We start from the raw sequence: 14,413 nt of genomic DNA on the forward strand, positions 1-14,413 counted from the left end.
GAAATACAAAGTTGCAACCAAAATGAGTGTGTTATTCTTCAAGAGAATCATCTTCATGTTCACTTTTCACATTTCCATAAGTGTTACATCTGCCCTCTTAAATGTAATATATAAATGTTTTAGCTGACAACGAATGTTTAGAATATCATATAACTTCTGTTATCCATTATTTTTGATCAATAATCAATCATCTGTAGTCCATTATTTATTACCAATAACTGGGTCCTGTCTCTGCGGTTCTTCCCATTTTCCCAGTCACCTCTTTTCCAATATGGACATGTGGTTTGTGTGTGTGTGTGTTTGTATGCATGCCAGTCTAACCTCTCTGCCCAAAAGGAGCAGGAGCATATTTGTGTGTGTGTGTGTGTGTGTGTGTGTGTGTGTGTGAGCGCATGTCAGTCTTACCTGTCTGTCTATAAATATGTTGCAAGCAAATGTGTGTGTTTGTATGTGTGCGCAGGCGTCTTCTGTGTTTGTGTGTATGTGTGTATATGAGTGTGTGGAGGCGTGTCTGTGTTTGTGTGTGTGTGTGCGTATGTGTGTGTGTGCGTGTGTTTGTATGCATGTCAGTCTTACCTCTCTGCCAAAAAGGAGCAGGAGCATATTTGTGTGTATGTGTGTGTGTGTATGTGTAGTCTTACCTGTCTGTCTATAAATATGTTGCAAGCAAATGTGTGTGTTTGTATGTGCGCCCAGGCGTGTCTGTGTTTGTGTGTATGTGTGTATATGTGTGTGTGGAGGCGTGTCTGTGTTTGTGTGTATGTGTGTGTGTGCGTATTTGTGTGTGTCCCAGTCTTACCTCTCTGCCCGTAGGGAGGTGGCGTGCCAGCTTCACCTTGGCGAAGTTGCCCTTGCCAATGGTCTTCAGGAGCCGGTAGTTCCCGATGTGTGGCTGCTCGTCTGAACTCGAAGCCATGGAATTCCGACAGCGGGCACCCAGCGAGCGGCTAGACACACTCGTGCCCTTCTCGGAGCGACTCACCGCCAGAGAGGCATGCTGGGTAAAGGAGAAGAGATCACCAGACGGACACGGTCAGAAAAGGAGTCAGGTGTTGGTGTTTTTTTGGACGAACCAGAACGGGTATGAAGAATTTATGATGCACTTCCAGAATATTGATACGGTATAACTTAATTCCAAAGTGATATTTCAGTCAAGACTGCCATCATGGGGGCCTGTGTTAGATGTTACCTTCAAGCTGACCGAGTTAAAACTCAGGACAGAGCCCACAGTCATCGTTATCAGATGAAGCACAACAAATACCACAATACTCGTATGGAAACATCTTGGATTGATGGAACAAATGCTCCGCTCATGTGCAACCAGATAAAATGGATGCTTTGAACCTGACCAAATGCAAATCAAAGTGAAAAGCACATTGTTCCAGTCTTTAACCAAAGCCTGGGGTTATAAAACAGTAAAAAAGCAAAACCATGGGCCCAGTTTGGCCTTGTCCTCTTTGCACCTCACAGAGTCGATATTATCTAGGTCTAGTTTTGAGGTCACTCTCTTTAAACACAGCGAGGGCACTGTGGGTGTAGCTGGAGTGAATGGAGCTGCATAGGGCCTACAGGGTCCCTGGTTGGCTACTGCACTGCATGGCTATGGTAGCACCAGGCCTGTATCTGTCTCAGGATGGCTATGGTAGCGCCAGGCCTGTATCCCTCTCAGGATGGCTATGGTAGCGCCAGGCCTGTATCCCTCTCAGGATGGCTATGGTAGCACAAGGCCTGTATCTGTCTCAGGATGGCATGGTAGCACCAGGCCTGTATCCCTCTCAGGATGGCATGGTAGCACCAGGCCTGTATCCCTCTCAGGATGGCTATGGTAGCACAAGGCCTGTATCTGTCTCAGGATGGCATGGTAGCACCAGGCCTGTATCCCTCTCAGGATGGCATGGTAGCACCAGGCCTGTATCTGTCTCAGGATGGCATGGTAGCACCAGGCCTGTATCCCTCTCAGGATGGCATGGTAGCACCAGGCCTGTATCCCTCTCAGGATGGCATGGTAGCACCAGGCCTGTATCTGTCTCAGGATGGCATGGTAGCACCAGGCCTGTATCCCTCTCAGGATGGCTATGGTAGCGCCAGGCCTGTATCCCTCTCAGGATGGCTATGGTAGCACCAGGCCTGTATCTGTCTCAGGATGGCATGGTAGCACCAGGCCTGTATCCCTCTCAGGATGGCTACCGCACTGCGTGGCTATGGTAGTGCCAGGCCTGTATCCGTCTCAGGATGGCAAGCAGGGGGTTGTGGTTGGCCAGGTTACTGATGTAGTAAACCCCTGATCTGAAATGGTCCATCTCTCAATGCTCCAAATGCTCATTGGATTTAATGGAATGATGCTAACGAGTGTTTGGCTTATCAGGATCACTGACAGCTTCAGACAGGCTTGCAGAGCAAGTCAAGTTTGTTGCTATTGAACAATTCATTCACACTAGTAACTCATAGTGAATCAAATGAGCATAGAAACAGAAACATTCTAGAGAGGTGGAAAGAGGTGGCAACCATGACGACGGGCAGACGGGCCATGGGGATGGCAAAGCCCTGATGTGGGGGACTGCTCTATGACACACTCCATCATCTCCCAGCACCCATCACTGCAGCCTGGTGAGTCATGTCTGTCACCCACGACTGGTGTGTGTGTGTGTGTGTGTGTGTGTGTTGACTGGTGTGTGGGCTCTGGACCCGGGGAAGTCCTCCGCAGCCCAGCCATCCAGCCGACTCAGAACAAAGGTGTGGGCGGCCATTTTGTCAAATGGGAGATGGTGTCAAGCAATCCCCCTGCATATTTTAATTTGTTCACAAAGTTTCTTCTCTGTGATCCAAACACCTCAACTTAGATTTGTCTGTCTGTAACATATTTTCTATCATCTTCCACCTGGTCCAATCTGTTTACCTCAGCTAACTAGCATGGAGTGAAGCTGGTTAGTAAAAGTGGATGGATGGATGGATGGATGGATGGATGGATTGTTTGTTGCTTGGTTAAAACAAACACCAGATTCCTCTCCCGAGGGTCTTATAATTATTAGCCTGATCAGCCCATCAACATTTGCAACCGATTTGTCTTCTCATTTCTTATGCATTATGTTTTCATGCATCATGATGCCATCGTGTTGCAGTTGGCCTCATTAAATATTTTGGCCTTTACTTACTTACAAAATGGCAGGCCGCCAAGCCGCTGTGTAGAAAAATTACATGTAAGGCCCCTGCAGCTATTTCATAAAGTGTCATTCTTCAAGCCAACATACACAATCACTAAGTGGTTGGGAACATTATAAGTACAACTACCACCTTCCAACATCAAATGCAATTTTTCGTCGTGTTTAGTTTGTATAAAGATCTTGTCAACAACAAAGAATGTGTATTTATGCTGCAGAGAGCTATTTTGTCATCCCCCGAGGCGGCAGTACAGTTACCTTATGATCAAATAGGTGAATAACACTATCAAAGGGTGGATAAGAGGGTAAATGCCACTGATCATAGGTCTGACATAAGGCTCGGTTTAGCTAGAGTAGGGCAACTAGATTTAGCTGGATTGATGAGTGGTGAAGGTTTAGCTGGATTAAGAACTGGTGAAGGTTTAACTGGATTGAGGAGAGGTGAAGGTTTAACTGGCTATTTAAATGGAGGACAGAGCTGAGTTCACGGGAGCATACCTGCCCCTTCAGAGACGGCAAGGACAGATATAGATTACAGATTATAAATACAAATTATAGATTATAGATAGATAGATGAGGATCTTCAGAGATGGGGAAGGATAGATATAGCTAAAGATTTTAGATATAGATTATAGATAAATAGAAGAGTACCTACAAAGATGGTGAAAGATAGATATAGATATAGATTATATAAAGAGAGAGGTAAACTTAAATGAATTCCCGTAGGGAAATTCAGGTGTAATAGCAGAAAGGTAATAGGGATACAATATATAAATAAAAATACATAAATACAAATAAATGAAATGAGATAAGTACAACGCAGATGGCGTATAGATTATGGATTATAGAATATAGATAAGCTATTTGAGTGTAGGTTTTGAATAAAGCTCTGACGGTGAGGCTCTGCAATACAGTGGGTAAAGTCTGAAAGAAGATAAAAGGCCAATACAGAGTTATGATTACTATTTTCTAAGGTTTCAGTTTTCAACAATATTGTTGGTCATTTTGTCATATACAGTAATACTCTTACTGGGTGATTTGACTAAATGGCAGAGAGAGATTCCTCCACAGACCATCTGTGAGCCTCTTCACACATCACACTTTCAACGACAAACCAGACGTATCCTTTCTCAGAGCGCATAAAGCAAATGCTAAATCTGGGCTTTGGAATGGCTGCCATACACCCAAAGATGGCGACCTATCTATATACGTGATGATAAATCCTACAAACTGTTCATAGCTCTGTGTTTGCGTGACCACAGTCATTTCGAGGATGACACAGTCAAACATGCTTCACTTTAAACTTCTAAACTTCTCTTTAAGAAGTTCGTGTGATGGATATTGATGTCAAAAGGCCAGCTTTAAGCATTCACTAATACTGGTGAGTGGTCACTCCAGTAGTTCATTCCAATCAGCACAGGGTGAAGAAAATACCCATGGCAAATAATTAAAAAACATTAAAATGATTAACTATTTTCCTTATGGGTGGTCATTTACATAAAACAAGTACATACTCCATCCCCTGCGGCCAGCTAGAAATCTTAAAATGGGGTTGGAGCGGTGAAGTGGTGACAGAAGTTCAGCCACAATGCAAAAAAACAAAAAGAGAATCCTGATGGATTAGGCTTTAGGCTAGTTGGGAACGCTGTGCAGTCCCACTGTAGCATCTCATAGTTCGGTGGCTAGCAAGCAGGTCTGCTGACCAAGTCTTAAAATAATTCATAAAATAGTTTGACTGGAATTGTGACAGCAGCCCAAACCAAATAAGGCTGTCTTCTCTAGTTCAACCTCCCAGCAACTTGATCTCCCATGCAACACCCACCTTTACTGTCTCACTCTGCAACATTTTCACAATTTTGTCTCAGCCTTCAATAAGCATTCAATGTCTTTCCAATGTTTGCCATGCACTAAATGCTCTGATGAGCCCCACGCCATGATGAGACCAAATTCTGTTTGTCTCCAGAATGGCTCTTTGGGACCACTTGATCACCAACTGACCACTAAAGTGAATGGCTCTTCAGGACCACTTGATCACCAACTGACCACTAAACTGAATGGCTCTTCAGGACCACTTGATCACCAACTGACCACTAAACTGAATGGCTCTTCAGGACCACTTGATCACCAACTGACCACTAAACTGAATGGCTCTTTAGGACCACTTGATCACCAACTGACCACTAAACTGAATGGCTCTTCAGGACCACTTGATCACCAACTGACCACTAAACTGAATGGCTCTTCAGGACCACTTGATCACCAACTGACCACTAAACTGAATGGCTCTTCAGGACCACTTGATCACCAACTGACCACTAAACTGAATGGCTCTTCAGGACCACTTGATCACTAACTGACCACTAAACTGAATGATTAACCGTCACCATAGGCAACCAGTCTTTACGATGCTGCTCGCTGTGGAGTTCTAACTAGACTACATACTAGCTGTAAATTAGCTGTAAACTAGTGTATACATACTAGGTCCAGCGACCAAATGCTGGCTGTGTACAACCCCTGTTGCTTCCTTTCCCCTTCTGCTACACAACCCTCCCCTTCCCCCCTTCCCACCTTCCTATCGCCACCCGGCCGACCTCAAGCAGATGGGTCCCCCCTTATGTGCCGTGGTTCTGTTTAAGGTTTCTTCCTGCCTAACAGGGAGTTTTTTCTTGCCCCTGTTGCCATTGTGCATGCACTAAGGGGGTTTAGGCTCTGGGCTCTGTTAAGCGCCTAGAGTCAATTGTATTGTTATGGCGCTATACAAATAAAATTGAATTAAATGAAATGGTTTCTAACTGATGCTCTTTATTAGGTTATATATTTGGTTCTGGTAAATAACCAAAGCTTGTTTCATGTTGATGTTCTGTAACTACATGACTTCATGATGGTTGCATGCTATTCGTTCCTCAACAACGAGTTCAGTCTAGTTGAGTTTCTGTGGCAGTTTCATACCCCACCCCCGGTACATCATTTCATTTATAAGCATCAGTGAGGAACGTAAACAATTGTGCAGTGCTTGGGAAATGTCCATGTCCTAAATTGATTTAATAAATTCCTCACTGCAGAAAAATGGCCCAGGTATCAAAGAGTTCTACAGTTTTATCACCAAAGAAGGGTTCATACTTTTTTGTAGTGGCGCCCAAAATAGGAAATGAATGTATTTCATTTTGTAATAATTTTGTTCTGCCCTCTGCCAGGAAAGCAAATTACTTGGTCATGCATGCCTCCCATAATATGAACCTTGGCATGAAAGAGCCCACAATTAAGTTTTTAGATTGTTTTAAAGGAGCAAAGAAACCTGCAAGGGAGACCAGAGCAAAAGAGTTCATTCTAAAAAAATGCTGACCACTGCTGCCTCTCAGATCCTTAAAGTCTGCCGTATTAGATGTCCACCATTTTGGCCCTTTTAGCAGTTTCTTCTTCTCCTGTACCCTTGCTCCTCTTCCTTGTAAACTCAAATGAACCAGACATGAGGTTTATCTGCATAAGGCACACAGGACCAGTGGTGTAGTCCAGGGTATACACACAGGTATACGGAGTATACCCACTTATTTTTCAGTCAGCATTAAGTGTACCCACTTCTTAATACAGGGCGTTTATCCTGTGCTGTATTGGCTGCATAAACAAAATGGGCAAAAAGAGTATACCCACTTCTACAGGGACCACTACACCACTGCACAGGACCTACTATGAATTCATACAAAATGTGGCCGTAATGCAACATTTGGCCAAATTGATATGACAAGGTAGGGTAACACTACTGAAACCACAACATATCAGTTTTCCTGGGATCATTCTCTGGAACGGTTCGATAGAGAAGAATGCATTTGGCCACATGTGTGTGCCTGCCAATCAGTGTGCTTTGGGGAGTGGTTTATGTGATGATGTAAGAGGAATCTTCATTTCAACTTTATTTACAGTGACATGGGTATTACTGACGAGGGCTGGACAACTCATCTGATTTGGAACTGTTTTATGAAAATGTTTGTGGATAAACACTACTGTTCAAAAAAGTGGAATCACTGAGAAATGTCCTTATTTTTTAAAAGAAATCACACTTTTTTCGATCCAAATAACCTCAAATGAATCAGACATATCGTGTGTACAGTGCATAGATATCGTGTGGACATGGTTAACTGTTACAGCTCACAGATTTTGAATGGAATATTTGCATAGGCGTAAAAGGCCCATTTTCTGCCACCATCACTCCCGTGTTTCAATGGCATATTATGTTAGCTAATCCTAAATTAGCATGTTTTAATAAGTAATTAATCATTAGAAAAGCCTTTTGCAATTCTGTTTGTGTGGCTGAAGACATAAAACACACCTTCCTTGGGCTCTTCACTCTCTGGAGCATCAGCATCTGTGGAACTGATTCTGATCTTAAACTTCTGTTCTGATTCTGCTCTAAAACTTCTGGTCTGATTCTGCTCTAGAACTTCTGGTCTGATTCGGGTATAAAAGGGCCAGAAAGAAAGAGCTTTCTTCCTAAACATCAGTCTAGTATTTAATTTATATGTATTTAAGATTGTATGTATGTATGTACATTTATATGTAATTTATTGATTATATGTATTGTACATCTTCCATTTGGGCCTTGAGCCTTTCATAAAGTTTATTGTTATTATTTGTTGAAGGATTTAAGGTTATTCCATGCAGAAGTTGACAAGAAACCTAATATATATGCCCCAAAGGCCACCCATCCTTCACAGAACCAGTGAAGAGCAGCTCTAACAAGGATACAGAGAGACGGGTGAGGCCCCGGTGCACACCTGTGCAGGTGGATAGGAACATCAGGAACTCTAGTTTAAGAAACAGGTGAGCTGGCAGCTTCGTTAAAGAGTACCCATGAAACACCAGTCTCGTCGTCAGAGGTGAAGAGGCTCTGGAGGACTGCTTTTCTAGGCAGAGACGCAAAGAAAAAGCCATATTTAAAACTGGCCAATGAAAAGTCGTATCTGAGACTGGCTAACAGAAGTGGAACGCTGAAATGGGCTTAAGGAAACAGAGACCAGGTGGAAGATGATAGAAAATATGTTACAGACAGGCACATCTAAATGAAGGTGTTTGGATCACAGAGAAGAAACTTTGTGAACAAATGAACAAATGAAAATATGCCAGGGGATTGCTTGACACCATCTCCCAAGCACGGTGGAGGAGATGTGATGGTCTAGGGGGTGGAGGAGATGTGATGGTCTGGGGGTGGAGGAGATGTGATGGTATGGGGGTGGAGGAGATGTGAAGGTCTGGGGGTGGAGGAGATGTGATGGTCTAGGGGTGGAGGAGATGTGAAGGTCTGGGGGTGGAGGAGATGTGATGGTCTAGGGGTGGAGGAGATGTGATGGTATGGGGGTGGAGGAGATGTGATGGTCTAGGGGTGGAGGAGATGTGAAGGTCTGGGGGTGGAGGAGATGTGATGGTCTGGGGGTGGAGGAGATGTGATGGTCTGGGGGTGGAGGAGATGTGATGGTCTGGGGGTGGAGGAGATGTGATGGTCTGGGGGTGAAGGAGATGTGATGGTCTAGGGGTGGAGGAGATGTGATGGTCTAGGGGTGGAGCGTGGAGGAGATGTGAAGGTCTGGGGGTGCTTCGGTGCTGATTATGTATGTCATCTGTACAGAGGAAAAAGAATCTTTAATAGAGAAAGGCCATGACTCCATTTCAATATAACTCCATCGCCATGCCATACCCTGTGGACGCCAACCATAACTCCATCGCCATGCCATACCCTGTCGACGCCAACCATAACTCCATCGCCATGCCATACCCTGTCAACGCCAACCATAACTCTATCGCCATGCCATACCCTGTGGACCCTGTGGACGCCAACCATAATCGCCATATATCTTCAGCCTGTGTGCCATAACAACATACAACAGGTAATGCTACAGAAAGCAGCTATTGTTAGCTTCTTGGGCTGCATCAGACATTATAGCCTTGGCTCTGTGCTAACATATCTGCTAACATTATAGCCTTGGCTGTGTGGTAACTTATCTGCTAACATTATAGCCTTGGCTCTGTGCTAACTCATCTGCTAACATTATAGCCTTGTCTGTGTGGTAACTTATCTGCTAACATTATAGCCTTGGCTGTGTGGTAACTCATCTGCTACTTACATTATAGCCTAGGCTGTGTGGTAACTTATCTGCTAACATTATAGCCTTGGCTCTGTGCTAACTTATCTGCTAACATTATAGCCTTGGCTCTTAGCTAATTTATCTGCTAACTGGGCAAACAGGCTTATATTACATACCTCTCATTGTTGATGTGACAGAAACGCGCTAGCCACATGGACTTATCTCACAGCGTGTGTCAATAGCCTATTAGTTTATGAAGGTGTAAGCTATGACGTAGGATACACCCCTGCAGACCATCCCCTGCACAGTAGATCAATATAATATTAATAGATATTATTATTAATTATTAATAGCACATGAGGAAGAGGCTATGGCTATGCATAACACTGGACTGTTTTGATATATTATATATAGAGAGCTATATATCATAATATGTAGACATGTTACATAATATATTACATGAGAGATGTAGGCCTACTAGATCAGAGATAAGATGTTAGTAGATGTTTTTAATGTTCAAATGAATGCAATGTGCTGAAGGGCTAAGTGTGTTTTTGATGTTTTTTGTGTGTTGTGTGTTTTTTATGTTTTTCGTGTGTTGTGTGTTTTTTTCATGATATTGTTTCACATTTCCACCCCTAGCAAACTGCCATAGTGACGGACTTCAGAATGGTTGGTGTGGGACAGACTATAAAGTAACAAAAATACTTGGGCTATGTGGTTCTGTGGGATTCTGTGGCTTTTATAAAGTATATATATTTAAACGTAAGCAATGTTATTTATAGAATTAGCTTATTTTCATTTTATAATGGAAAATGAATGTCTACATTAAACAAATGTTAGGAACTGTACCAGATTGCATCTTATCCCACCACACAGAATCACAGTGTATTAAAATGTATCGTCCCTGACTTGTATAGTAGCCCGTGTATCTAGATAAGTCTGCAGTCTACACATCCCTAGATGGGATGTTTTGGTTCCCCTCTCGTGGACTTAGTAAGTTTTATTCATTGTATCTATTAGACAGCTCCAAGTGAGCTCTGAATTTGTTACATCAGCTAAAATCTGAACCAGTAATGCACAGTATAGTTTGCACAGTGGTTTATTAACCACGCTCCCAGCCACGCTGGAAACCAGACTGGTGTTTTCAGACCCCAACGAAGGCAGCAAATATAGGCTGGCAGGCTGTGCTATGAAAAGGGCTTCTGAATGCTGTAGGCCTACGTCTCTTACAGACTTCCTATAAATGATTGATGTTTGAATGTTAACTATCAAAAATAGCATTTCTTTGAATGGTATTAATTTATTGCAGTAGTTGCATTGCACATCACTTTGAGGTTTCAAACTTCCAGAGACCACACCAGGTAATGGCATACTGGCCTTGGTTCAATGAACCCCTGCAGCAGCTCTGTCTTTGCATTAAAAACTCCACCTTCATCTTCAACCCTTTATCTTTCAACTTAAATCTGTTAATCGTAAATGTTCCTTCTGTCTTTACATTTTTAAACGTCCATACTTTGCCTCTCGTAATATACATCTACACTGATAGTGTGCATATTTCATAGTGGCCAACAGATTATATAGGCCCATTTTTTTAAAATATTAATGTAGCCTACCTACAATTATTGACCTGTAAATGTGACTCTGGTTGATATTTAAACAATGAGCCTATTTATGTATTCAAGTTATATGTATTAATGCATAGGCCTATCCAGAGTACATGTATATTATTATTTGAGTCTGCAGCAGTTTAATGTTGCAAGCCCGTGATGGGAGGCTGCACCCTCAATCCCTGCTCTAGGTGGCTCATCGTGGTTGTTGACGCTGATCGCTGTTTTACCATCTGTACACAGTAACCAATGAGAAAATTCACAAATGATCCAAGAGAATCTTTTGCTAATGCAGACATGGATGAATTATACTCGTAGCGGCATCTTAAAATTATACTGCTCGCTTGCGGATGGCGCTGTTTGACCTCACCAGCGTTTAGAAAACAGCACGACAACGCATCGGGAAAAATTCAGTCCTCTTTTGTCGATCATTTGACGGCTGAGATTTTTCGCCATGAAAGCGGCAGGGGAGGGAGGGAGAGGCCTGGGCTACTGTTCGCCTCACTGTCCCGAAGCATGAGAGAAAAACGGATGCAGCATGCCAGCCGAGCGAAAGCAAAACGGCCTCAAAAGGAGAACACACAATCAGAATGTGACATCATTATCTGCTTGGTGTTATAATGAGAAGTGACGGCTGTGAGGATGGCGCTTCTGCGCACATCCGCCGAAAGCCATCAAATGCGGATGGGTTTAACCACGGCTGTTCGCCTAACGTTACCACCGTCAGCTCCGCACATACATACACACACACACACACACACACAATCAACAATATGGCCTTTTTTTGTGCAAAAGAACCTGCTGTAGCATAGCGCAGGTTTTGTCCCAGTCATCCATTCGGCTACACAACATTCTGAGATAAAACGCTGCAAAAATAATGCTGGGCCTATGCACAGTGCACATTAAGATTATAATGAGACAGCCTCCAAAACAATAACGTTGCTATTTGTGCCTATGCATTATAAGCATCCTTTCATTTTTCATAAAAAAAAACGATTGCACTTACATGATCTGAGCTCCTTTCGCTCCCCGGTGGCAATGCAGACCGCGAAGACATTTTTCCCTGAGATTCCTGACTATTATTAATGATTATTGTGAATGATATTTACAGAATCGAGCTCATACGATGAGCCGTCGACATCGGCCTCTCTCCGCGGCTGCAACCACGACCCAGTCAATCTGCCCGTGAGCCTGCCGGCTGAGCCATGCCCGAGAGAAAGCCTGCGTTCGTCATGGCAGTCAGCGGCAGTCAGCGAATATCAAGGATGTCCTCAAGCCTGCTGCATCTTCTCTGGCCGAAAAAAAAGCTGGGGTGAACAAAATGAAAATTCACTGAAGGAAATAAAATACAACCGAACGAGGCCGAGGACGAGCTAGAACAGGATGATGTTTGGCCAGAAACCAGCGTTTCGGTGGCGACTGACCACCCCCTGCTTCATATCGCCTAGCAAAACAAATACGCATCCAAAAGCCTTTCACTAATACTAATTACACTAGCCTATCTGTTCTTTCTTGTCCACGCAGTCTTGATTTCGGATGCGACTGCCGTGGCTGGCAACAGAAGAGGCCGGATGGCTCACATGATAGTGATGCCCCTTATTCCAGCGGCAGTCCGTGAGATGCGCCACTGCTCCCCTCGGAAACACTGACTGACACATCAACCCCACCACAAACGCACAGCCAACCAGATCGCTCGTCCGGAATCGATAGAGAAATTAAAGGTCTCCGTTAACCAGCACTGAATATTTAGAAAAGGGCCCTTTTATACTCACGTAAGATATTAAATAACCTAGGTATTATGTACCAAAAAATACTTCTTCATTCAAATTGTTTATAATGGACTGATTTTTGCAGATTTAACGTGGCATCTTTGTTTCTAAATCTGACTATAGGCTACTATGCTTTATACTATATGCCATATGTTGCAAAACCCTATAAAGAAAAACATTAGTAGGCTCTTTATTAAGCCAGTTTATATCAATTGTATTGTGTTTTAAAAAAAAAGCTAATGCAAGATAGCTATCCATTGTAGTTTAGTACATTTGGCATTGCATGAATGTAAACATGCAGTATTCTATTTACCCTGACATGTCTGTGTAGGGTAGGCTACATGACAAGTGTTGGCTATCAATCAGGCTATCTGATATTTAGGATAGGCTAATAGTATAGTATAGTAAAGAATGTTGAAATAAGATGCTGTAGCCTAAGTGTCTGTGACAGTTTCCTATATTTTAGGCTATATGTTTCGATAACACATTGGATATGATAGGGTAGAATAGGCATTTGTATCAGTTGTATGGCCCACATCTTTTTGTTTTGTTTTGTTAAGCATAAACCAGGGGCATCCCTAGGGGAACCTGGGGCATCACTAGGGGTGTCAGGGGCATCACTAGGGGTGTCAGGGTCATCACTATGGGAACCCGGGGCATCATAGGGGGAACCAAGGGCAACACTAGGGAGATCAGAGGCATCTCTAGGGGAACCCGGGGCAACACTAGGGGTGTCAGGGGCCACGTGCCACGTGCCCAATGACCACACTGACTGGCCACAGCTAGCCACTAGCCACTGACTGGCCACAGCTAGCCACTAGCCACTGACTGGCCACAGCTAGCCACTAGCCACTGACTGGCCACAGCTAGCCACTAGCCACTGACTGGCCACAGCTACCCACTAACCACTAACTCGCCACAGCTAGCCACTAGCCACTAACTCGCCACAGCTAGCCACTAGCCACTGACTGGCCACAGCTACCCACTAACCACTAACTCGCCACAGCTAGCCACTAGCAACTAGCCACTGACTGGCCACAGCTAGCCACTAGCCACTGACTGGCCACAGCTAGCCACTAGCCACTGACTCGCCACAGCTACCCACTAACCACTAACTCGCCACAGCTAGCCACTAACTCGCCACAGCTAGCCACTAGCCACTGACTGGCCACAGCTAGCCACTAACCACTTACAAGCCACAGCTAGCCACTAGCCACTGACTGGCCACAGCTAGCCACTAGCCACTGACTGGCCACAGCTAGCCACTAGCCACTGACAGGCCACAGCTAGCCACTAGCCACTGACTGGCCACAGCTAGCCACTAGCCACTGACTGGCCACAGCTAGAAACTAGCCACTGACTGGCCATCTAGCCACTAGCCACTGACTGGCCACAGCTAGAAACTAGCCACTGACTGGCCACAGCTAGCCACTAGCCACTGACTGGCCACAGCTTGCCACTAGCCACTGACTGGCCACAGCTAGCCACTAGCCACTGACTGGCCACAGCTACCCACTAGCCACTGACTGGCCACAGCTACCCACTAGCCACTGACTGGCCACAGCTAGCCACTAGCCACTGACTGGCCACAGCTAGCCACTAGCCACTAACTCGCCACAGCTAGCCAACCTCCTTTCCCTCTGTTTTTCTTCTGAATGAAATGACTGGCTGCAGCTATCTCTGAAGGCTAACCTCCTGGCCACAGTTAGCCACTGGCCACTGACTGGCTGCAGCTATCTCTGAAGGCTAACCTCCTGGTTCAGTTAGCCCAGCCATTGACAGGGGCCCCACAATTTCTAGAT

At 44.4% G+C, this 14,413-nt stretch overlaps 1 protein-coding gene across 1 annotated transcript in view; it reads right to left on the reverse strand.

Moving 5' to 3' along the window:
* Positions 1 to 11,899, reverse strand: part of mark4a (MAP/microtubule affinity-regulating kinase 4a) — a gene marked incomplete at both ends in the record, with an annotated part of 50,839 nt that extends 38,940 nt beyond the window's left edge. The window contains 2 exon segments of the mRNA XM_080854903.1: positions 800 to 997; positions 11,849 to 11,899. Coding sequence (XP_080711029.1) covers positions 800 to 997; positions 11,849 to 11,899 — 249 coding nt within the window.
* Positions 11,900 to 14,413: the final 2,514 nt, after the last annotated feature.

The sequence above is a fragment of the Sprattus sprattus genome, assembly GCF_963457725.1.
Source record: "Sprattus sprattus genome assembly, chromosome: 1".
Taxonomy (NCBI): domain Eukaryota; kingdom Metazoa; phylum Chordata; class Actinopteri; order Clupeiformes; family Clupeidae; genus Sprattus; species Sprattus sprattus.